Source organism: Eubalaena glacialis, chromosome 15, assembly GCF_028564815.1.
Source record: "Eubalaena glacialis isolate mEubGla1 chromosome 15, mEubGla1.1.hap2.+ XY, whole genome shotgun sequence".
NCBI lineage: Eukaryota > Metazoa > Chordata > Mammalia > Artiodactyla > Balaenidae > Eubalaena > Eubalaena glacialis.
The window spans coordinates 18,732,301-18,759,691 of NC_083730.1; the positions used below are offsets into that span (position 1 = coordinate 18,732,301).

The 27,391-nt window shown below is 39.0% G+C and overlaps 1 protein-coding gene across 4 annotated transcripts in view; it reads right to left on the minus strand.

Annotated features, from left to right (window-relative positions):
• WDR7 (WD repeat domain 7) overlaps positions 1-27,391 on the minus strand; it is a 370,109-nt gene that overhangs the window by 273,570 nt on the left and 69,148 nt on the right. For all 4 annotated transcript variants that reach the window (XM_061169470.1, XM_061169471.1, XM_061169468.1 and 1 more), the window contains one exon: positions 23,787-24,001. In XM_061169470.1, the coding sequence (XP_061025453.1) occupies positions 23,787-24,001 (215 nt within the window). The remainder of the gene's footprint in view (positions 1-23,786; positions 24,002-27,391) is intronic.

Genomic DNA, 27,391 nt, shown 5'->3' on the forward strand with positions numbered 1-27,391 from the left:
CCAGCAAAGTTGTGAGGGTAACATTTTAGCTACATGCATGAAGATGACAGAGTTGATCACCAATATGTGTGGTATCTAGTACGTTACACTAAGATTAGCTAATGGAAAATGAACAAAAACATCTACCAAACTCCAAGGGCCTCTTGGCTTAATCATAAGATATACACATCTAGAGCAAACTAACTCATTCGAATCATCTTATGTTCCTAACAACTTCAAGGACAGGCCATCTGATCCTGGAAATTCTTTAACAGGAATGTTAGTATATTTGCTCTGCCACCTTTATTAAAGAACATCTGAAATGTGTGCTCACAAACTCATTTTTGCATTATCATGGAGGAAGATTAAATTCAATTCAACAAATATTTGTGAAGTACCCATTTTATGCAATATGCTTGGGAGAAAATAAAGCCTCTGTACTTAAGGCAATAACTTAAAAACTTACTTGAAAAAGGCCAGCAGAAAAGCTAAATCATAAGGTATATACAAATGAAATGGTCTCAAATTTGCTAGTAAAACTCAATGGTAAATGTAAAACACATATACACACACTTTAGAAGCTAATAAGACAGATATATTTGACATTTTCATTGCAAGTACTAAGCCTATTCTAACTTTATGGTTTCTGTGTAGAAGAAAACACAGATTTAGCCATTTCAGATACTAAATAAGGAACCTGACTTAAAATATTACAGAAATGCAAAAAGAGGAAAAAATTATTGGATTGCTTGCTCATCACTGAAAGTGAACCTGTGACAATCACAGAAAGAGTAGCAGGTAAAATTGCGTCTCAAGTGAAAACCCAAGCAAAGTGACAGAACTATGATCATGAGACTAATCCTTATTCAAGCACGGGTATTTTTCAGCACACGCACACACATGCACAGCATAGGCAGAAGCCTCCAGCAACAACAACAAACAAAACAAAGCGATATCATACAATCTGCAGAGGAGAAAATGTTGACATATCTTTGCTATAGCATTTATTGTTATTACATATTTGAATATATGCTAGGTTAAGTCATGTCTGCTGAAACACCTGATAGCTTTGTCCCCTAAAACCAGTGTTACAATAATATTTTAGCCTTATTTCATCTTATCCAATGACTGAGAGATATTTAAAACATAGGCAATAATTTTACTCTTGCACCATTCACTTCAATGGTCCCAATTTAAAAGCTTACTTATTTCTGAATTGTTTTTTAATGCCATAGTTTTGGGGACTATTTTTAAGGTTACCTGGTAAAATAATTTATTATTTTTCCTGAAAGAGCCTTGAGACCAACCTATAATTATATCAAATGGTTCAGATCTCTACCTAAAGTTGATTTATGAAGTGAGCATTAAATATCGGCTGATTTTGATGCTAAAGTGTAAAGAAGAAAAGTGGATGATTTTTTAAAAATCTGAATCTGCTCTGAAACCAGAGATCAAGGATACTAATAATAAGACTAGGAAATGTTACATATCTAACACACACACACACACACACACACATGCTTCTATAAATATCAATACTGAGTTCTACAATAGAATACAAGAAAAAATATGTATTGAAAAATATTAAATAATATTTTATAAAATAATTAGGTAGATATCATTTATAATGCATGTTCTAAATAATTTTTAATTTCCTAAGTACAATGTAAAGAACTAGTCTATTACCTACAAATATAGTGGTAAGAAAAATAATTTTACTCTTGATTATGGATAGGATATTTTATTGAATAAAAATCTTTAAAAGAACTTCTGAAATTCTGATGCATAATGTTAAATGCATAAGTTTCAACAAATAAAAACACACTGATGTCTTAATGTACTTCTAAAACATTCTAAAATTAGCTAAGGGGAAAAATCCCACCATCTGCTATAAAAAAAAAGTATGGTTTTAATGTTAATGATTTTAAGTATTAGGAAAAAGGAAGGAAGGGAGGGAATAAGGAAGAGAAAGAGGCGGGGGAGAGTGGAAAGGGAAACACAAAAAGTGTAACTATCAAGAAAATGTCTAAGACTGAAATGGATATTTGGTGCCCTCTGCTGCCGTACTGCTGTTACTGAATACTAATGGTTAGGAAAACAGCGAGATGAGCTCTCTCAGAGAATCCATTTTTAAGTTGGAATTAGACAATATACTTATTCTAAATATTTGATTTTGGATAGAACAGCATTTTATGATTAGTTATGAATTACAATATACTCATTAGATTTGATGTTATTTCACTTCCATGTGTTTTCATTAACAAGTACATTAATAAGCATAAACCAAAGAGGGATAGTTTAGCTATTGAGAGGTTTTAAGGTTTTATACTGCACCATAATTTATTTCATATGACATAAATGAAATGTAAATTATTCAAAAGTTAATTATAAGTGTTAAATATAAACACTTTTTATATTTCTTTTTTTTTTTTTTGGCCACACTGTGCAGCTTGTGGGATCTTAGTTCCCTGGGACTAAGAAATATTCACACTCAAGCAGATCCTAGCTTGTTTCTAACCCTCTTCTCCCACCACTGCTGGCCTCGGCACACGTTGCACCATCTCACTATGCCCATACACCATCCCCACCCACATCTGCACGTGGTGTTGTCTTTGCCTGGGATGTTCTTGCCCACTTTTCTTCCTGATGTCAAGCCTCTACACAAATGGCTCTTCAGAAGAGCCTTCCCAACAGCTCTGCAGGTCAGCTCGTCTTCCTAGGTCTCTGTCGCACTCAGCTCATACAGTCTAGTCGAGCGCTCACCACAACGAACCGCACGCTTGTCCCCCACATCAGAGCAGGAACTCCTCAGTGCCACAGTCTGTTGGGTGTGGATGTGATTAATGCGCTCTCCAACTGTTCTCACACGTGGCCCGGCTTATCGTACGCACTCAATATGTGCTGAATGAACGCAACCAATCAATCAATCAGGAGTATTAAACAAGTGTGTGCTGAATACCTATTGAGATAAATGTTTTCAAACATGTTGCTCATTTAACTTCATTACAACCTTATTACATCCCTTCCCCACCTTACAGTTAAAAACAAATGGAACCTCAGAGGTCAGTCAGTCACACAGGTCTCATAGCTCGTCAATGGTTAGGTTATGGGAGGAAGCCCAGGTCCTCCTGTATCTGCCTGACGTTTGATTCTAGACATCAAGAGGTTCTCAGCGTTCGTTCTGTAGAGACTCTGGAGATGAAGGGGTGGGGGTGAGGGAAAAAGTGAGTCCACCCGACGTTAATCAACCTTCAAATACTGGTTCGTTCACAGTAATTCAGTGAACACTCTGTGCTGGGTACTAGAAGCACAAGGAGAAATATCAAATGGTCCCTGGAGGAGCTCCTAGTCTGATATAAAGCAGTGGATCTCAGCCGGGGGTGATGTTTTCCCCCCAGCCCCAAAGGACATTTGGCCACGTCTGCAGACATCATTGTTAGTCACAATTAGGAGAGGGTGCTAATGGCCAGTGGGCAGAGGGCAGGGATGCCGAGAAACATGTTACAATGCACAGGGCAGCCCCCAGAACAAAGAATTACCCAGCACAAAATGTCAGTAGTGCTCAAGTCAAGAAACCCTGATACAGAGAAATAGCCATGTAAACAAGTATATCTCCTTGCTTCCATATATCGGTACAAGACAGTAAGTACCAGGATGGAAACATAAGCCAAGTGCCAGAGAATCTGAGAAGATTCAACTGACTCTGCTAAACTTAGCAGCATCACCTGAAAAAATTCAGAACCTTTGCAGAGATAATGGTCATAGAACTGAGGCTCCTGAGATGAGTGGGAGTTAGCTAGGTGACGGGCTCAGAGGGCAGGGGGCATGGAACAAGGCCACTCCAGACACAACAAATAGTTAGTACAGTTGACCCTTGAAAAACTCGGAGGTTACGCGCATCGACCCATCCGTGCAGTCAAAAATCTGCGTGTAATTTATAGTCGGCCCTCCAATATCCGCGGTTCCTCCATGTCCACAAATACAACCAACGCTGGATTGTGTTGTACTGTGGTGCTTACAACTGAAAAGAAATCCACATATAAGTGGACCCGCACAGTTCAAACCCGTGTTGTTCAAGGGTCAACTGTATATACTACATTTACTGAAACACAGGTGAAAAAGACTGGGAACCAATTTACATTAGACTGTAAAAAACTAAAATCCTGATTTATGATGATGAATCCCCTCCTTTTGTCTCTTTTTTCTACCTCTTCCTTTATACCCATCCACTCCCCTGAGAAAATGTAAGTTTCACCAAGGCTAATTGCTGCTAGGTGATTGTTATTGAGGTGTGACTGTGATTAAGAAAAACAGGTATCTTTACACAAACTAAGAAGAGAGAGATGTGTGGAAGACAACGGAAAGATCTCTGAATATACAGGCACACCTCAGAGATACTGTGGGTTCGGTTCCAGACCACCACAATAAAGCGAATAAGATCACAATAAAGTGAGTCACATGAATTTCTTGGTTTCCCGGTGCATATACAACTTATGTTTACACTATTCTATAGTCTATTAACTGTGCAATAGCATGTCTAAAAAATGTTACCTACCTTAATTAAAAATACTTTATTGCTAAAAAATTGTTAACCATCATCTGAGCCCTCAGGAAGTCGAAATCTTTTTGCTGGTGGAGGGTCTCCTCAACATCGGTGGCTGCTGACTTTATCAAGGTGATGGCTGCTGAAGGCTGGGGCAGCTGGGGCAATCTCTTAAAATAAGACAACAGTGCAGTGTGCTGCGTCGATTGACTCTCCCTTCCATTAACGATCCCTCTGTAGCAGGCAATGCTGTTTAATAGTATTTTACCCACAGAACTTCTTTCAAAATTGGAGTCAATCCTCTCAAACCCTGCTGCTGCTTTATCAACTAAGTGTATGTCCTAGTCGAAATCGTTTGTTGTCATTTCAACAATCTTCAAAGCATCTTCACCAGCAGATTTCCTAGGAAGAAACCACTCTTTCCTCATCTGTTCAAGTTCTATCATTGCAGCAATTCAGTCATATCTTCAGGCTACACTTCTAATTCTAGTTCTCTTGCTATTTCCACCACATCTATAGTTACTTCCTCCACTGAAGTCTTGAACCTCTCAAAGTCATCCATGAGGGTTGGAATCAACTTCTTCCAAATTCCTATTAATGCTGATATTCCGACCTCTTCCCATGAATCACAAACGTCCTATGGCATCTAGAATGGTGAATCCTTTTCAATTTACTCTGCCCAGATCCAACAGAGGAATCACCATCCGTGACGGCTATATCCTCACAAAATGTATTTCTTAAATAATAAGACTTAAAAGTCGAAATTACCCCTTGATCCGTGGGCTCCAGAATGGATGCTGTGTTAGCAGGCATGAAAACAACATGAATCTCATTGTACACCTCCATCAGAGCTCTTAGGTAACCACCAGGTGCACTGTCAACGAGCAGTCATATTGTGAAAGGAATCATTTTTTTCTGAGCAACATGTCTTAATGGCAGGCTTAAAATATTCAGGAAACCGTGTTGTAAACAGATGTGCTTTGTTGTTCCATTTACAGAGCACAGGCAGAGTAGATTTAGCCTATTTCTTAAGGGCACTAGGGTTTTCAGAATGGTATATGGGCATTGGCTTCAGCTTCAAGTCACCAGCTGTACTAGCCCCTATCAAGAGAATCAGCCTGTCCTTTGGCACTTTGTTTTTTTTTTAAACACATGCCTGTAATCACTTTTATTTATTTATTTGTTTGTTTATTTATTTTTGGCTGTGTTGGGTCTTCGTTGCTGCACGCAGGCTTTCTCGAGTTGCGGCGAGCGGGGGCTACTCTTCCTTGCGGTGTGCGGGCTTCTCATTGTGGTGGCTTCTCTTGTTGTGGAGCACGGGCTCTAGGCGCATGGGCTTCAGTAGTTGTGGCACGTGGGCTCAGTAGTTGTGGCGCACGGGCTTAGTTGCTCCGCGGCGTGTGGGATCTTCCCAGACCAGGGCTCAAACCCGTGTTCCCTGCATTGGCAGGCAGATTCTTAACCACGGCACCACCAGGGAAGTCCTCCTTTGGCACTTTGAAGCCAAGGTACTAAGTTCTCCTCTCCAGCTATGAAAGTCCTAGATGACATCTTCTTCCAAAAGAAGGCTGTTTCATCAAGGCTGTTGGAAATCCATTGTTTAGTGTAGCCACCTTTGTAAATGATCTGGAGAACCTTCTGCAGCGTCTACATCAGTACTTGCACTTTTATGTTATGGAGATGGCTTCTTTCCTTAAACCTCAGCTTGAGAAAATGAAGTTTTCCTTCTCCACGTCAAAGCCAAGTGCCCTTCCCTCTGCCACCCTCTCATTCCCTGTGGAACCCAGCTTCATCAGCTGTCTCCTCCCCACCCTGATCGTGAACCTGCCGCTCTCCACTGGCTCTTTACCCTTAATCCACAGACACTCTAACCTGTCTTCAAGACTGGATTTCCCTCTGGCTATTCTCCTTCTACTTCCCTTATCATACCAACTTTTCAAAAGTATTCCGCACTGGCTCCTTCTATTTTCACACCTCCCATTCACTCCTTAACCCACCACCATCAAGCTGCTTCCCCCCACATCGTGGGGAGACAGTTCTGAAAAAGGATACTAATGACCTCACTGACACACACGTTTCAATCCTTCTAACACTCAGCTTTTGCGTTTGACACAATTGATCGCTCCACCCTTCTTGAAACACCCGATTCCCTGTTTGCAAGTCAGCACATCCTCCTGGTTCTCCTCACACCACTTCCTCTCCACATCATTTCCTCTCCCTCCCCTTCAGGTGGTATCCCCAGAGTCTATCTCAGCCCATTTGCTATCTCTGAAGGATCTCATCTGCTTCCACGGTTTTAAATGCCAGGTGTACGTTGGAGATTCCTCAATTTGTATACCCATCACCACATGCCTCCCTCAAGTCCCCCCTCCACTGTATGCAAAGCAACTCATCGTCACCCACACAAAACCTGTCCCTACATTCAATCTCACACCGGATAGAGCCATTTCTAGTCAGTCATCCAATCAGAAAGCCTGTGAGTCAACCTCCCTTACCAACTCTACCTAATGAATCACTAGGTCCTGCCAAATATGGCTCACAAACAATTCTTCAATTTAAACTCTACTCTACATTTCCTCATATCTGTTATACATACTGGCTTTCAGATAAAATTCTTTTTGAGGGAAGAATCCTAATGCTAATTTTTTAAGTTTGAAAGCCACTGAGATAATGCTTTAGCGCCGTCACATGGTACGCATGGACCAGCCTCACCTCCCACCTCCGCCTGCCTCTCCTCAGCTGATCCTCCAGCTCTACAGAGCACACATGGCACTCCCCACCTCCCTCCCTGTATCTGCCATCCGCTACTCCCAGAACACACTGCAAGCCAGCTCCACCCGCCACCTGACTATATTCCACTCATTCTTCAATGTCCCCTCCTCCAAGAAGCCAGTCCTGATCACTTCAAGCTAGGCCAGGTTTCTGCAGTACTTTCTGCATTTCCTCAGCCATCTCACTTACTTCACTGCATTGTATTTATCTGTTGATATTTCCTGAGGGTAAATATCATGTCTTATTCATTTGGACTCTCAAGGGCCTAATACAGCACCTAAGAGTCAATAAAAGTTTACTGAACTAGACTGATTCAATTATTTTCTAACAGAGGTTATAAAAGTCGGGAAGTTTGAAAATCTTTTATATGGTCCAATAAAGAGCAGATTTTTCAAGCATATTAGAAGAAATTATTTCTTACCAGAAGTACTAACATATTAATTTTTAGTCACAAATCTTTACACTTCTATCAAATTACTTCAAAATACCTTTAGGTTCCCAAATAAGAGTTAGATATAAAGTACCACACACAAGGGCTAGAAAGATCTGGCTGCCGAGGTCATAGGGTTTGATCTAGCTAGTGTTCCTATTCTCTCAGCAGTCTGCCATTGGATTTATTGTGTGAGACAGTGAAATGATGGGGAAACGATGGTGAAGGAAATTTCTCCGTTGCTGTTTCTCACATTCCAAGGAAAAACAAAACTGTTCCGAATTTAAAACCATCACAGAACAAGATGGCTTTTTCTTGGTTCAGAATAATATGATGAATTATATTTAATATGAACTATGAATTCCATTTATAAATCCGTTGAACACCTATTGTGTGCAAGGCACAGGGCCAATAAGGCACTAGAGCCACGGGGCTTGTTAAGTTTCAGGAAGGCAAGTTCCCTTGTATGTGTCATTATTTGATGGTGTTGTACAATGATCACCATAAATCCATTTGTTTCTAATTCAAGAATCCTTAAAAAGGAAAGAGAGCTAAATAAAAACCCTGTAGTCACCAAAAAATTTAGTAAATATGAACTAAATATGTAGTTAGTTTTGAGAGTTTAGTTTCATTCCTTAATGGAATAAGTCGTATTATGTTCATAGTAACCTAAAACTCACTTCCCCCAAACTGGAGAAAAAGTTGGTAGAAAATCAACCTGAGTTGGAAATCTTCAAGGCATTCATCCCAAACTCTATGAAATATCCGTGCCTGGTGAGTGCACACTCGTGCACACACACGCACACACCAAGGAGCACATGCACGTACAACCTACATACACTGTACTTTCCTGTGTGTGTGAGAGTACTATGAAAGTGAGGCAAATATGAAGAAAGAATAACAGAATTAGGACATAAATACGTTAGAGGAATGTGAACCATTTTTTACAGAGATGAGGATGAATGATTAATTTAATATAATGAATAGCCTGTGGAAGGGAGGAAAAGATGGAGAAAGAGAGGAAAAGAGAGAGGGAGCAGAGAGGCAGGCCAACAGGACTTCATGGACTGCCTTGTGTTCGCTTGTGTCTGTGATAATAGCAACTAATGCAATAATGTACGTCCAGAAATTAACCCCATTACCTGCCCTATATACCTGTGGCTCCTTAATTACTTTAAATCTTTTAATTTTACATTTGTGGCTCCAAAAAAATGTTCTTAAGCTCATTCTTTAAGGAATCTCTTTCCCAAAGCTTCATGTTAAATTCTAAAATTTTCATTCTAGAACTTTTAAAGTTCCAAAGGACAAACAATAGAGAGGGAAGTAATGGCGAAACAAAGTCACTGACTGCTCATTGTAGAGTTTAAAAGTCAGTCTCACTAACCACCATGTGATGAGATTGTGGCAGCACAGGAGGAGAAGTTCAATCCAGGCTGATGGACTCAGGGCAACTGTCACCTGCCAGGAGGTTAAGGATCTTCTCGCATAAATAAAGTACGTTTCCTTTCAATTCAAAACCACACTGGTATCTTATCAATGTAATCCAGAAAAACGATAGATATTTACAAACATGCTTCATCTAGGGCAAATAATACACAAGTAAGATCTTTAAACGAATGTTTAATATTTCTCCTTAACTAATTCATTTCACTGAATTCTACACTTAACATCGAGACTACAGAGACCCAAAGGGAAGATCATAGCAGCGACGCCAGCATAGTTACTGGATTTTCCCAAACCCCCTCATAAAAAGAGACAGAGCAACTAGGCAGCATAACCGAAACCCATTGAGAACATTTTTAACAAAATTAAGTGATGAAGTATACCCACAAATCCCAAAATTCAAGTGGATGGGAAAACCCACCAACAGCTACAAAGTCCACCTGGTATCAGGCGTCCCTGTAGTAAGAAGGAAGGAGAAGCAGGAATGTATTTGACAGCTCTGACAGGAAAACTCTAAAAGAGCCAACAGATACTTAACCAAAAAACAAACCTGAAAACAGCAGCTGAACCCGGGACGAGCTTACCTACCTCAACAGCAAGTGAACACAAGGACCTGCAGTTGTGAGATCTGAGGGGGCTGGCACATCAGATTCCCAGGGCGCTTACAACACTGATGTATCCACGCTCCCTTCTAGGAAAAGATCCCGCAACAAGGAAAAACTGCTAAGAATGTAGTCAAAATTGATAGGTAATTTAAAAAACAAAAATAAATAAATAAAAAAGGAAGGAGAGGAACAGTGCCAGGAACTATCAGAAAGCAAGTCACCATATTATTGAACCACATGAAACAACAGAAGGAGTTCTGTGAAGTCAGAAAAGCTATCTGAATTAATCATTCAAAAAATCCAGGAAAAATCATTTCACAAAGTGAGCAACAAAAAGTATTGAGGTCAAAATTATTGCAAGTAAAAAGAGAATAAGAATGGGGATTCCCTAGAGGTCCAGTGGTTACGGCTCTGCACTTCTACTGCATGGGGCACAGGTTCGATCCCTGGTTGGGGAACTAAGACCCTGCATGCCGAATCTTAAATAAAAATCGGCCCTCTATTAAAAAAAGAGAGAGAGAGAATAAGAACCAGAAAAAAAACAGACATGTTGAAGCAGCAGATCGAAACAAATGTACTATTTCAAAACAAGGTACAGAACATTTTTAAAATGATACTCAACATGAAAGAACAATACAAATGAGAATTAGAAAAATCAGAAATGAAATGACTGAACTCAAGAAAGAATTAAAGGGGAGGAGCTTCAAGATGGCGGAAGAGTAAGAGGCGGAGATCACCTTCCCCCCCACAAATACATCAGAAATACATCTACATGTGGAACAGCTCCTACAGAACACCTACTGAATGCTGGCAGAAGACCTCAGACCTCCCAAAAGGCAAGAAACTCCCCACGTACCTGGGTAGGGCAAAAGAAAAAAGAAAAAACAGAGACAAAAGAATAGGGACGGGACCTGCACCTCAGGGAAGGAGCTGTGAAGGAGGAAAGGTCTCCACACACTAGGAAGCCCCTTCACTGGCAGAGACTGCGGGTGGCAGAGGGGGGAAGCTTCGGAGCCACGGAGGAGAGCGCAGCCACAGGGGTGCAGAGGGCAAAGCGGTGAGATCCCCGCACAGAGGATCGGTGCCGACCAGCACTCACCAGCCTGAGAGGCTTGTCTGCTCACCCGCCGGGGCGGGCAGGGGCTGGGAGCTGAGGCTCGGGCTTCGGAGGTCGGATCCCAGGGAGAGAACCGGGGTTGGCTGCGTACACACAGCCTGAAGGGGGCTAGTGCGCCACAGCTAGCCGGGCGGGAGTCCGGGAAAAGGTCTGGACCTGCCTAAGAGGCAAGAGACCATTGTTTCGGGGTGCGCGAGGAGAGGGGATTCAGAGCGCAGCTTAAAGGAGCTCCAGTGAGGGGCGCGAGCCGCGGCTATCAGCGCGGACCCCAGAGACGGGCATGAGACGCTAAGACTGCTGCTGCCGCCACCAAGAAGCCTGTGTGTGAGCACAGGTCACTATCCACAACTCCCCTCCCGGGAGCCTGTGCAGCCCGCCACTGCCAGGGTCCCGTGATCCAGGGACAAATTCCCCGGGAGAACGCACGGCGCGCCTCAGGCTGGTGCAATGTCACGCCGGCCTCTGCCGCCACAGGCTCGCCCCGCATCCGCACCCCTCCCTCCCCCCAACCTGAGTGAGCCAGAGCCCCCGAATCAGCTGCTCCTTTAACCCCGTCCTGTCTGAGCGAATAACAGACGCCCTCAGGTGACCTACATGCAGAGGCGGGGCCAAATCCAAAGCTGAACCCCGGGAGCTGTGCGAACAAAGAAGAGAAAGGGAAATCTCTCCCATCAGCCTCAGGAGCAGCGGATTAAATCTCCACAATCAACTTGATGTACCCTGCATCTGTGGAATACCTGAATAGACAACGAATCATCCCAAATTGAGGAGGTGGACTTTGGGAGCAACAATATATATATTTTTTTCTCTTTTTTTCTTTTTGTGAGTGTGTATGTGTATGCTTCTCTGTGTGATTTTGTCTGTATAGCTTTGCTTTTACCATTTGTCCTAGGGTTCTGTCTGCCCGTTTCTCATTGTTTTTTTTTTTTATTACTTAAAAAATTTTTTTTCTTAATAATTATTTTTTATTTTAATAACTTATTTTATTTTACTATATTTTATTTTATCTTCTTCTTTCCTCCTTTCTTTTTTTCCTCCCTTTTATTCTGAGCCGTGTGGAGGACAAGCTCTTGGTGCTCCAGCCAGGCATCAGGGCTATGCCTCTGAGGTGGGAGAGCCAAGTTCAGAACACTGGTCCACAAGAGACCTCCCAGCTCCACGTAATATCAAACGATGAAAATCTCCAAGAGATATCCATCTCAACGCCAAGACCCAGCTCCACTCAACGAACAGCAAGCTACAGTGCAGGACACCCTATGCCAAACAACTAGCAAAACAGGAAGTATTCAAGAGATTATAGTTGAATACTTCCCTAATATGGGAAAGGATATAGTTAATCAAGTCCAGGAAGCACAGAGAGTCCCATACAGGATAAATCAGAGGAGAAACACAGCAAGACACATATTAATCAAACTATCAAAAATTAAATACAAAGAACAAATATTAAAAGCAGCAAGGGAAAAGCAACAAATAACACATAAGGGAATCCCCATAAGGTTAACAGCTGATCTTTCAGCAGAAACTCTGCAAGCCAGAAGGGAGTGGCAGGACATATTTAAAGTGATGAAGGAGAAAAACCTACAACCAAGGTTACTCTACTCAGCAAGGACCACATTCAGATTTGATGGAGAAATTAAAATCTTTACAGACAAGCAAAAGCTAAGAGAATTCAGCACCACCAAACCACCTCTACAACAAATGCTAAAGGAACTTCTCTAGGCTGGAAACACAAGAGAAGGAAAAGACCTACAATAGTAAACCCAAAACAATTAAGAAAATGGTAATAGGAACATACATATCAATAATTACCTTAAATGTAAATGGATTAAATGCTCCAACCAAAAGACATAGATTGGCTAAATGGATACAAAAAAAAGACCCATACATATGCTGTCTACAAGAGACCCACTTCAAACCTAGGGACACATACAGACTGAAAGTGAGGGGATGGAAAAAGATATTCCATGCAAATGGAAATCAAAAGAAAGCTGGAGTAGCAATTCTCATATCAGACAAAATAGACTTTAAAACAAAGACTATTAAAAGAGACAAAGAAGGACAGTACATAATTATCAAGGGATCAATCCAAGAAGAAGATATAACAATTGTAAATATTTATGCACCCAACATAGGAGCACCTCAATACATAAGGCAAAATGCTAACAGCCATAAAAGGGGAAATCGACAGCAACACAATCATAGTAGGGGACTTTAACACCTCACTTTCACCAATTGACAGATCATCCAAAATGAAAATAAATAAGGAAACACAAGCTTTAAATGATACATTAAACAAGATGGACTTAATTGATATTTATAGGACATTCCACCCAAAAACAACAGAATACACATTTTACTCAAGTGCTCATGGAACATTCTCCAGGATAGATCATATCTTGGGTCATAAATCAAGCATTGGTAAATTTAAGAAAATTGAAATTGTATCAAGTATCTTTTCCGACCACAACACTATGAGACTAGATATCAATTACAGGAAAACATCTGTAAGAAATACAAACACATGGAGGCTAAACAACACACTACTTAATAACCAAGAGATTACTGAAGAAATCAAAGAGGAAATCAAAAAATACCCAGAAACAAATGACAATGAAAACACGACGACCCAAAACCTATGGGATGCAGCAAAAGCAGTTCTAAGAGGGAAGTTTATAGCAATACAATCCTACCTTAAGAAACAAGAAACAGCTCAAATAAACAACCTAACCTTACACCTAAAGCAATTAGAGAAAGAAGAACAAAATACCCCAAAGTTAGCACAAGGAAAGAAATCATAAAGATCAGATCAGAAATAAATGAAAAAGAAATGAAGGAAACGATAGCAAAGATCAATAAAACTAAAAGCTGGTTCTTTGAGAAGATAAACAAAATTGATAAACCATTAGCCAGACTCATCAAGAAAAAAAGGGAGAAGACTCCAATCAATAGAATTAGAAATGAAAAAGGAGAAGCAACAACTGACACTGCAGAAATACAAAGGATCATGAGAGATTACTATAAGCAGCTACATGCCAATAAAATGGACAACTTGGAAGAAATGGACAAATTCTTAGAAATGCACAACCTTCTGAGACTGAAACAGGAGGAAATAGAAAATATGAACAGACCAATCACAAGCACTGAAATTGAAAGTGTGATTAAAAATCTTCCAACAAACAAAAGCTCAGGAACAGATGGCTTCACAGGCGAATTCTATCAAACATTTAGAGAACAGCTAACACCTATCCTTCTCAAACTCTTCCAAAATATAGCAGAGGGAGGAACACTCCCAAACTCATTCTACGAGGCCACCATCACTCTGATACCAAAACCAGACAAAGATGTCACAAAGAAAGAAAACTACAGGCCAATATCACTGATGAACATAGATGCAAAAATCCTCAACAAAATACTAGCAAACAGAATCCAACAGCACATTAAAAGGATCATACACCATGATCAAGTGGGGTTTATCCCAGGAATGCAAGGCTTCTTCAATATACACAAATCAATCAACGTGATACACCATATTAACAAACTGAAGGAGAAAAACCTTATGATCATCTCAATAGATGCAGAGAAAGCTTTCGACCAAATTCAACACCTATTTATGATAAAAACTCTCCAGAAACGAGGCATAGAGGGAACTTTCCTCAACATAATAAAGGCCATATATGACAAACCCACAGCAAACATCATCCTCAATGGTGAAAAACTGAAACCATTTCCACTAAGATCAGGAACAAGACAAGGTTGCCCAATCTCACCACTATTATTCAACATAGTTTTGGAAGTTTTAGCCACAGCAATCAGAGAAGAAGAAGAAATAAAAGGAATCCAAATTGGAAAAGAAGAAGTAAAGCTGCCACTGTTTGCAGATGACATGATACTATACATAGAGAATCCTAAAGATGCTACCAGGAAACTACTAGAGCTAATCAATGAATTTGGTAAAGTAGCAGGATACAAAATTAATGCACAGAAATCTCTTGCATTCCTATACACTAATGATGAAAAATCTGAAAGTGAAATTAAGGAAACACTCCCATTTACCATTGCAACAAAAAGAATAAAATATCTAGGAATAAACCTACTTAAGGAGACAAAAGACCTGTATGCAGAAAATTATAAGACACTGATGAAAGAAATTAAAGATGATAAAATAGATGGAGAGATATACCATGTTCTTGGATTGGAGGAATCAACATTGTGAAAATGAGTATGCTACCCAAAGCAATCTACAGATTCAATGCAATCCCTATCAAACTACCACTGGCATTTTTCACAGAACTACAAGAAAAAATTTCTCAATTTGTATGGAAACACAAAAGACCCCGAATAGCCAAAGCAATCTTGAGAACGAAAAATGGAGCTGGAGGAATCAGGCTCCCTGACTTCAGACTATACTACAAAGCTACAGTAATCAAGACAGTATGGTACTGGCACAGAAACAGAACTATAGATCAATGGAACAGGATAGAAAGCCCAGAGATAAACCCACCTTATCTTTGATAAAGGAGGCAAGAATATACAGTGGAGAAAAGACAGCCTCTTCAATAAGTGGTGCTGGGAAAACTGGACAGCTACGCGTAAAAGAATGAAATTAGAACACTCCCTAACACCATACACAAAAATAAACTCAAAATGGATTAAAGACCTAAATGTAAGGCCAGACACCATCAAACTCTTAGAGGAAAACACTGGCAGAACACTCTATGACATAAATCACAGCAAGATCCTTTTTGACCCACCTCCTAGAGAAATGGAAATAAAAACAAAAATAAACAAACGGGATCTAATGAAACTTAAAAGCTTTTGTACAGCAAAGGAAACCATAAACAAGACGAAAAGACAACCCTCAGAATGGGACAAAATATTTGCAAATGAAGCAACTGACAAAGGATTAATCTCCAAAATTTACAAGCAGCTCATGCAGCTCAGTATCAAAGAAACAAACAACCCAATCAAAAAATGGGCAGAAGACCTAAATAGACATTTCTCCAAAGAAGATAGACAGATTGCCAACAAACACATGAAAGAATGTTCAACATCATTAATCATTAGAGAAATGCAAATCAAAACTACAATGAGATATCATCTCACACCGCTCAGAATGGCCTTCATCAAAAAATTTACAAACAATAAATGCTGGAGAGGGTGTGGAGAAAAGGGAACCCTCTTGCACTGTTGGTGGGAATGTAAATTGATACAGCCACTATGGAGAACAGTATGGATGTTCCTTAAAAAACTAAAAATAGAACTACCATATGATCCAGCAATCCCACTACTGGGCATATACTCTGAGAAAACCATAATTCAAAAAGAGTCATGTACCACATTGTTCATTGCAGCTCTATTTACAACAGCCAGGACATGGAAGCAACCTACGTGTCCATCAACAGATGAATGGATAAAGAAGATGTGGCACATATATACAATGGAATTATTACTCAGCCATAAAAAGGAACGAAGCTGAGTTATTTGTAGTGAGGTGGATGGACCTAGAGACTGTCATACAGAGTGAAGTAAGTCAGAAAGAGAAAAACAAATACCGTATGCTAACACATATATATGGAATGTAAAAAAAAAAAAAAAAAAAAACTGGTCATGAAGAACCTAGGGGCAAGATGGGAATAAAGATGCAGACCTACTAGAGAATGGACTTAAGGATACTGGGAGGGGGAAGGGTAAGCTGGGACAAAGTGAGAGAGTGGCATGGACATATATACACTACCAAACGTAAAATAGATAGCTAGGGGGAAGCAGCCGCATAGCACAGGGAGATCAGCTCGGTGCTTTGTGACCACCTAGGGGGGTGGGATAGGGAGGGTGGGAGGGAGGGAGATGCAAGAGGGAAGAGGTATGGGGACATATGTATATGTATAACTGATTCACTTTGTTATCAAGCAGAAACTAACACACCATTGTAAAGCAATTATACTCCAATAAAGATGTTAAAAAAAAAAAGAATTAAAAATAAAAGAAAACATCACTTTAGCAAAGAAGCCTCAATGGAAAGAAACACAAGCATGAATGAACAGAATTGATAATGCCTAAGAGAAGCAGAAGGTGGAAAGAAAGAAAATGTTAAGAATCAAGAAGAAATGAAACTTCCTTTCCTTTGTGGGAGGCAAGCTTTTGGTGGGGACACCTAAAAAGAGATTTGGGGTGAGCGGGAAATTGTTTACACAAAGGGGGAACTGAGCAAATAAATACACTGAAAATACTGGGAGAGGTTTCTCACAGGTGAAGAAGAGAGTTACAACAAGCCAGGAGGGGAGGCTACAGCCAACACTGTGGTGTTTGGTTGGAATTGGAGGTAATGGTGCTAACCCAAGGTATTTAATATATTTAGGAAGATAGAGAGATACTTAAAGACGTACATGTTTGTGTAAGTGTGTATTCATGTAAACATACATAATACTACCTAGCTCTGTCTACTGAAAGGGCCCGGATGCAACGTCATCCCAGGAGCAATGAGTGCACACAGCATCCGGATTCAGTTTCTCATTATTATCCTTCATCAAAGGGAATCACTGGTCACAAAGGCATTTAATAAACGTTTATTCTCCTCCTACAGAGACATTCACTCCTTTGTTTTCTTAAGGCCGGGCAGCTTAGCTAAGTCTCCTTAATTTTATTTATTAACAGTTAGACAACAATTAGTGTAATATAAAATTTTTGTCTTAATAACCATTTAGAAGAACCCAAAACTGAACTCATATATACTTCAAAGTATATAATAAATATACAATTAACATATTCATATTTTCTTTTAAAATATTCATTAAACTTTTGGAGCAGAATGTTAAGCGAGTTTAATTGCTATTTCAAAGGTCAGGCACATCGTAAGGATTTTTCTCAATTATACTTCAATAAAGATGTTAAAAAAAAAAAAAGAAAAGAATTTTTCTAAGGCTGAAAACAGTTCACCAGACAAGGCCTGGTACCCTGTACATAACGTCATTTGGCTTGTCTCTATCTGTACCTTACAAGTGCCCTTTTCACAGTGAATCATAAAGTCAATTCAATCAGCACAATTTTTTTTTTAACAGAGTGAATTCTGCAAGCAAAAAACACAGAGTATGTTCTCAGCAGGTTATATTTGACTTGTAAATTCCATTCTCTTGCCTAGTTACACAGAATACAAAGTTACTGACCTTTGCAAATATAGTCCCTTCATTTTTTCAGGGTTTTGACTAATTAGATGACAGAGAGAGAAATGGAAGGTAAAAGATAAATCATCCTGGTCAATTTTCAATTTCTTCAACCTCATCATTTTTCAATATAAATAGGGTGATTCTGATTGATACAACAATGCCCAAGATGTAACGGGGCCCAATAAAAAATTACACACAGTAGGCCTAAAAAATGAATTCCACGGCTGCAAGGGCTTTCTAGCTTTACTAATAAAATCCTATTGGCCCAAAGCGTCCACCAAGATCTCCTCAACAAGAACCAGTGTCTGGCAAATGCTTTGTGGGAAAACTTGTCAAAAAGATCACCTGATATGCCCAGACATTCTTCTTGACATATTCATTTATGCATTCCTCAAATGCCATGACATGCCAGCTATGATCTCCTACTTATTTATACCTTACAAGTCCTCTAACTCCTAATCCAGTATACTACTTATTCTGAGTTTAATGAGGGATTAAAAGAAAAGAAGAAGATGACTCTACCTCCAAGGGATTATAACCACTTCCTTTTTTTAAAACAGATATCACAGCCTACTCTTCTCTTCTTCCACTGAAAATAATTTGTTATATTCACCTCCCTCTTTTCATCACTACAGATTATAAGGAAACAATTTCTAATAAGGGTGAACTTTCCAACTCTATTCTCAACACCATGTCCTCTTCCATGGCCCCACCAATCACTCCCTCCACCAACAAAAGTGTTCCGTGAGCTCCCAAAGCATAAACTCTGCTCTTAACCCTGCAGCCACTGAAGCTACTAATCTTTTATTTCTCCAAAAGCAAACTTCTTCCACACACTGTGCCTCCACTTCACCTCACGCTCATTCCTAGCTCGCTGTATCCTGACTTCTGACCCAACTAATTCTACCAAAACAGCTCTTAATGATGACCAATGATTTTACTAATTACTAACTCCATATGCTCTTTTTTATTCCCCAAGTCTTGATGTTATTTCATTGCTCTAATCGACTGTCAACCTTTACTTCCTTTACAAAGATTTGTTTTCAATTATATGTGTAAGCTAGGCCACTGGAGTTACTTGTCCAAGGTCACCAACAGGCAGGAAGTTACAGAGATGCAACTGGAACACAGATACGCCTGTGACTAGAACTTGGGCTCTAAACCACTCCTTTGAAATGCTTTTCAAAAATGAAGCAAAGGCCATTCCATGGGGGAACTGTACCCACAACCTTGATATTAATAATGCCATCTTCCGATGCAGGGGTCAGCAAACTATGACCCAGGGGCCAAATCCAGCCCATTGCCTGTTTTCGTAAATAAAGTTTTATTGGGAGCCAGTCCATTTACATAGTGTCTATAACTGTTTTAATGCCACTGTAATGGCAGAGTTGAATCATTGTGACAGAAGCAATATGGTCTACAAAGCTTAATTTTTTTACTATCTAACCCTTTACAAAAAAAAATTTGCCAATCTCTGTTCTAACCAAATGTCCTTTAGGTTCATCATTTGCAAATCTGAGGATAACTAAGTCATCTATTTGTAATGAGAATTAAGGAAAACAGCATATCTGGAATAATCTAATGATAGTAGGCACCCCAAAATGTCAGCTGCAGTCTAATTCAGGCACTCCATTACAGTGTTCATTTAGAAAATAAAATCCCATCCCTACTCTACCCCAGCATCGTATCGTTCCTTTCTTGGAGGTTGTTTGCTCCCGCCACATGTACCCCATCTCTCAACACTACACAGAAGAGGCAAATGTCTCCTGTTACAATCAACTTCAAAGCCTATGCTATGAGTTGTTTATTTCTGTTAACATCTCCACCATTCTCCCTTTACCCAGGCTTGGATCTTGGAAATCAACCTGTATGTCTCAAATCTTCTCTTGCTCATTTGTGAAGTCCTATTTATTCAACCTACACAACAGCTTACAAGTTATCCCTCGTCTACATTTCCACTGCCTAATCCTTTCCAGTTCCCACACCTCTCACTATATCATCCCAGGAGCCTCACAATTCATTTCCCAAGTCAACATTTATAAAGTGGTCTGCATATAAGTGTCAGACATGGCAAAATCATTCTTAAACAAACAAATATCTCCTTTTAAGACTACCCAATATCGTGTCGTTACTCATTGAGTTAAGTCCTCGGCTTTGCACCCGAGTTGATTCCACATGACTCCAATCTACACTTGCAAACTAACTTCACACTACATTTCATACTATGTTAAGCACTGGAAATAAAAGGGGGAGAAACTCAACTCCTGTCCTCAAGAAGCTCAACAAACAAACAAAAAAATACCACACACAAAGTGAAGTGTTTTAGGAACGGTCTGAACAGAAAGGTGTGAGCCCAGAGAGAATGCAAGAACTATTTCTGCCACAGTGGGCAGAAGGGATGAGGGTTGAGGCTGGCTTCACCATTCTCAAAGAGGAGAGACATTAAAGAAGAAAACTGGGGAGGGGAAAAGAAAGACACAAAAATAGGATGTAGGATCTTTACCATTCCTCAACTTTTTTTCTCCAAAGCAGTGCTTTTAATCCAGAGGCAATTTTGTCCCCCATGACTAAAAACCTTTTTGACTGTCATGCTTAGGGGAGAGGGGGTGCTATTTGCATGCAGTGGGTAGAGGAAAAATGCTTCTCTGACATCCTACAATACAAAGGACAGTCCCCCGCAGCAAAAAATTATCCAGCCCAAAAGGTCAATAGTGCTGGGGTTGAGCAACCCTGGCCTAGAGCCACAAGAAACAGGAGTAAAGGAGGGGGTGGAAGTTGAGATAATTTCAGAATGTTTGAAAATACAGAGATGGCAAGGAAGGAGAATGAGTTACGCCGGGACCAACTTGCCCACCAAAACCAAATGGAGAGAATGCAAAACTGAACAGAGGGCAAAGTACCTAATAAACATCTAGAGTCTCATGAATAGGGAGAGATTTGACTGTCAAGTCAAAACAATCAACTGTGAGGGGAATGAAGAAGAGGTGGGCAAAGAGGCTGAAGCAGAGGCTACCAGCACTTTCTGTTACACATGATCCAATTCAACAAATATTTATTGCACAGCTGCTAAGAGATGTCATGGGGAAAACACAGAGATGAGATAAATAAGTCATAATCCCTGTCTGCAAGAAGACTGGATTTCATAGAGTCACAGATGTATAAAACAAACTTACAGTTACCAAGGAGGAAAGGGCGGGGGGGATAAATTGGGAGATTGGGATTGACATATATACACTACTATATATAAAATAGATAACTAATAAGAACCTACTGTATAGCACAGGGAACTCTACTCAATGCTCTGTAATGACCTATGTGGGAAAAGAATCTAAAAAAGAGTGTATATATGTATAAATGATTCACTTTGCTGTACACCTGAAACTAACACAACATTGTAAATCAACTATACTCCAATAAAAATTAATTTAAAAAAAAAAGAAGACTGGATTTCAGTAGGGAGAATTAGGTAAGTATATATGTTATTATAATACAAGGAGAAATATAAGATACATGTCATAAGTGGAATACACAGGGTTTTGAGTACACACACCTTCCAAAGATTCGATGCAATAATAAAGGATAATTCTACTTAACACCTTCTTGCTCTTCCAGTGAAAGAAGAAAAAAAAAAATCACAGGACAGTAAATTATCTTTGCTTGTAAAGCTGTATATGTCTGGCATAATTAACCTAATTAACAATGTAAAATATTTGTTACTTCCAAATAGCCCAGTTGCTAACACTACTCTAACAAGGGAAAACCAGGATACTTTATATAGAGTATTCCCATAGAGGTTTCACTTTCTGTTGAGAGACCCATGAAAAAAAATCAGATCCAATACCCTAGAGTAAGTCCTGTACCACTGAGAGGCTCTTAGTTATGTTTTGGATACTTTTTTTTTAACTTTGGGTGGGCTTCATTTCTCTTGAGGTTAGAAAGCCATCCAGAGGATGGCTCTTTAAATATTCCCCTCAGAAGAAGACTCTAAGTCAACATGAGAAAATAGTTAGAGAAATCCCTAATGGTCCAGCCAACATACATTTTTCATAAAGTGATTATCCTCCTGCAGCCTCAGCTTCCTAAGCCTTTTCCCCCTTCTATAATTGTTTTCCTTGTAGGCCAGGCAACAATTACCACTGCTACAAGACTGAGGAGGTTCACGAGCAATATATTTTACAATACATAAGTGTACTGTCTCTGATATCTGGTGCTTTTATCACTAATTGCACTATAAAATGTGCTATTAAAACAGGGACAAACAAGATTGTAAAAATCACATAATGGACCATGGCCACTTACAAAAGCCATTCATAAATGTTACTGTACCACTTATTTTTCTTTAATTTTCTAGTTATATAATTATTTTTCCAAATTTTTACTTCTAGGGGATACCAACAAGAAAAAGAATAAATTTGGGAATTACAAAACATACATGCTTGCCCTTGAATGTACTGTTTTATAAGTTTGCTCAATATTAAAATTATATAGAACATCAGACAATGTGCTATGAACACTGAATTCCTAGGGAACAGCCACATGACCTCTTCAAAGAAATTAAAGGCATGGCAAATGCATTTAAGCCTGATTTCTATTCAAACTTTAGAGCATGGAACAGAAAGCATGAAAAAAAATCACAGAAGGATTTCACAATTCTAATCTACGAAACATACAATATAACAAAGCCAATAAAACATTAATATTTTGGGGAAAGACAGAATGATCAAATATTACTGCCAATTACTGGAGGATATGGGTCAGTGGAGCTGCCTATAGTATTTCCTATGTCATTAGCACTCGCTAATTCTTGGGCAAATTTTCAAGTTTGTAGATGACCCTTTCAACCTCTTTGTTATTTATTCCATGTCTCATCATTTAAAAAATAGGAATCAGGAATAAGAGGGAATGAAAATAAAGGTATTTGGTTACCCATTCATAATTCTAATGAATTCTAAGATGGAAGTAGGAATTTTAAGTAGTGATTCAGATAAAATACTGGGATCGTCTCTAGGATTCATTTATCCATTACCAGAGACAAACTAGTTCTAATAATACCACAGAACACAAATACCACAAACAAAATAGTGACTAGTCTCTACAAAACTAAACACAAGTAGCCAATTAATGAACTGGGGTTGACTGTTCTTCTTTTAGTAGGAAAATCTTCTGTTAACTGAAGAAGTAACTGATGCATTGATTTCAAGTGTCAGTAAGTAAAGTGTGATTGAGCTTTGGTCTTGCAGAAAAATGCCAGCACTTGTGCAACCTCACCATACTTACTCTCACATATTTTCTTAAATCTTTAAATGGCCTAACCTTAATAAAATCAGAACCTACTTTTAAAATAAAAGATAAGCCACAATTAGAAACATCCGAATTATGCCTAAATTGTTACTTTTTTCTCCTGAAGATATTAGCTCGTGCTCAACCTTTCTACAGGAAGACCGTCAGAAAGTCAGAAAGACAGATTATACATAAAACGTTTGCTCTAATTTCAGAAACTGAAGTCACTTAAGTCTGTTGGAATCATTTTAAAATAGTTTGAATGGTAAGAACAAGTCACTTTTTCAGACTGCCAAATACGTGAAATACTTAAAAACTGTGCTGGAAAACCTAAATAAAAATCAGAAGCTTATTTTTCACCCGTGTCATCTCCCAAAAATGATTCCCTAAGACGTGCCAAAGCTGCATTATTAAATGAAGTTGAATGGGGACACATGAGCCCACATACAAAACTTACTTTGTCAGATGCCTCAGAAGCCAAGAGGTTAGTTGCAAGAGTTTGTAGCTTATGATGGGCCATGTTTTTAAGAGCAGCAAGACTGCGTCGTGTCATAGCTTGTTTTAAGTTGACTGCTGGGTGACTAAGTGAGTCGACGGCAGCAGGAGCTGCTTCATCACAAGCATTCAGTATCTCTACTGCTGTGATCCCCATCACACACCGGTCCAGTGCGCCTGGAAGACATACATATTCACAATCATTACACAACTCTGGAAGACTCTAAGTCATATTTTAGGAAAGGAAAATGCATGGACATTTTTTAATGTAGGAATATGTTTTATCAGTGCCTCCCAGAAACATTTTCTTGTATTTCCTTCCTCTAATGATCCTCCATGTAGCATTACCTTAATCATTTCCTTTTCCGTAAGGCCCTACCACAACTTCCCAATAAACTCAAGTTCAGAGCCAAGATTTCAACAATTTCCTCCAGGCTTTTCTACTTTCCTTCCACTTCCAAGATGGTCTCCTTGATCACGCCACACCATTAGTCTATTACAAACAGCAATTTCTTTAATTTTACCTTCCTCTAAAACTATATGTCAATCTTGCAGAATCAATTCAACACTAGTTGAATTCAACTCTCCACCTACTCTGCACCTTACAATGAAGATGGACATGAATGATGAACATGCTGAAAGATCCACTTGAATTTCCTGACCACTGATCTCAGTGGGCCCTTAATAGTGACCACATTTCCATAGACCTTTCGTTTTCCTACTCTCCTAGTTCATTATTCCATACTTTCTTTCTCTTCCAATCCCACCATTCCATTTCCTGCCCTCATCTGGATGAAAAGTTTTGTTCCCTATTTCATAGATAAAGAAGCAATTAAAAAAGAAGTTCCACAAACTCCCACTACCACATCTCCAGTCACATAACTCAATAATTATGAATGAACTATCCAGGCTCTTACCTAACACACCTGTGGCTTACACCCCATCCCTCTCTTGTCTGCCCAAGGACACCATGTCAACAATTCTCCTCTTTCTCTTCATCAGTTTTCCGTATCTACCAGATCATTCCCATCAGCTTATAAACATGCAATTATTTCACCTGTTTAAAACACACACACACACACACACATATACACACACAGTTAACCCAGGCGGGTTAACTAGGTATGTATCCCTCTTTTCATAATCATACTCTAAAGAGCTGCCTATTTTTGCCACCTCCAAATTTTTCTCCTCCCATCTTCCTTTGAACTTACTCAAATCAGATTTTACACCAAATGTGCACAGAACCTACTCTCCATGTTGCTAAATCTAATAGCCAGTTCTCAGTCCTCATTTTACTATAATTTACTGTCAGCAGCTCTCGATCTTCCTCTACACTCCTTGAAACACATTTTGTCACTTGGCTTCCAGGCAACCATACCCTTATTTTCTTCTTTTTCCTGGCAGGTCCATTTTAGTCTCCTTTGCTGGTTTTTTACATCACAGAAGCACATCTAAACCCTGGAGTGCCCCAACCATTATCAACCTACATTCCCTTGGTGATATATCCAGTGTCACGACTTTACATATCTTCTATATGCTAAGATTTCCCACATTTGTACCACCCACTCTGACTTCCCTCCCTTGAACTACAGACTCATATATACAGTTGACCCTCATATATACAGTTGACTCACATATACAGTTGACCCTTGAATAACACAAGGATTAGGGGCACCAACCTTCCATGCTGTTGAAAATCCACATGTAACTATATAGTCAGCTCGCCGTATCCACAGTTATACCTGCAGATTCAACCAACTGCAGATCATGTAGTATTGTGGTATTTACTATTGAAAAAAATACCCAGGCAGTTCAAACCTGTGTTGTTCAAGCATCAACTGTACAATTTACAAATCAACATCTCTACTTGAATATCTAATAATCAACTCCACTTAATATATCAAAAATCGAATTCCTGATATTCCCAAAATCTACTCCTCCCTCTGGCTTCTCAATTTCTTAAAATGAATTGCATCCTTCAAGTTTCTCATGATTGAAACCTTGGAGTCATCTTTGGCCCATCTCATTCTTTTATGCTCCTCATCCAACTATCAGCAAATCCTGTTGGTTCTACCTTCAAAATACACTCAGACTTCAACCACTTTTCACCAGCTCCACTGCCATCACTCTAGTCTAATAATCCACCATTGTTTATTGCCTAGGGACAACAGCATACAAGCTAATCTCCCTGCTTCCACCCTAGAACCACCTTTAGGCTATTCTGGAGAAAAGCAGGAAAATATAATCTATAATGAGGGGAAAAATAAAATCAATAAAAACCACTGAAACAGATTTTTTTTTTTAATTAGCAGACAAAACCATTAAAAGTTATTATAATTGTACTCCAGATGTTCAAAAAGTTTGAACAGAGAGACATGGACGATATCCAAAATCAAACCTATAGTTTTCAAAGATGAAAACTACAATGTCTGAGATGAAAAATACACCCAATGGGAACAAAAGCATATTAGACATTGTAGAAGAAAAGCTCAGTAAACTTGAAAACATAGACTAGAAATTATAAAATGAGACACAGAAAAAATAACATTAAAAATGAAAAAATAATCCTAGAGTTGTGGGCAATTTCAAGTAGCCTAATAGGCATATAACTGGAGTCTCCAAAGAGAGAAAAGAAAACATATTTGAATAAATAATGGCCAAAAGCTTCCAAATTTGTTGAGAACTATACACCCACAGATCCAAGAAGTACAACAAACCTTAAGCACAAGAAATATGCAGAAAACTATAACTAAACGGCTCAAAACTAATAATAAAGAGAAAAACTTTTAAAAGTCAGAAAAAAACAGACACAGCATATATAGAGGAACAAAGATAAGGATGACAGCAGATTTTTTTACTGGAAATAATACAAGCAAGAAGATAGTGGAATACCGAAAGGAAAAAACAAAAAACTGTCCACCTAGAATTCTATACCCGGAAAAAAAATATCTTCAAAATGATGGTGAAATAAAAAAGTTTTTCGGATATACAGAAGCTGAAAGAATCACCCATAGACATGCACTACAAGAAGTATTAAATATTAGGCAAAAGGGAAATCATTCCAGATGGAAATCTGGATCTACACAAAGCAATGAAGAGCAACAGAAATGGTAACTACAGGGGAAAATATGTAAAATTTTGTTTCTATATTCAAATTTCCTTAAAAGATAATATACTGTTTAAACAAATAAGCAAATAGAAAGAAATAATGTTCCAAATGAATGAAAACCATGAGCAACAATATGGGTGGTACAAAAGACAAGAAGTGGTAGACAGTGACCCAATTATTCTTGATTAGAACTATTCTTCACACAGAGTAACATGTCTGTGTAAAAGAACAGTAAGAGATAAGACAAAGGTAGGAGTGTACCACACTGTGGAGGGCCTTTTCTTAAAGGCTACGTGAACTAAAATTACTTATGTTTTTTTCATTAAGATAGTGGCATGAACCAAGTGTGGTTGTTATTGTTTTACTTCCTATGATTAATTTGCCAAGAGAGTACAGGATGGATTAGAAGGTAGAAATAGAGGACAGAGAAACCAATAAAGATAGCCTAGGTGTGA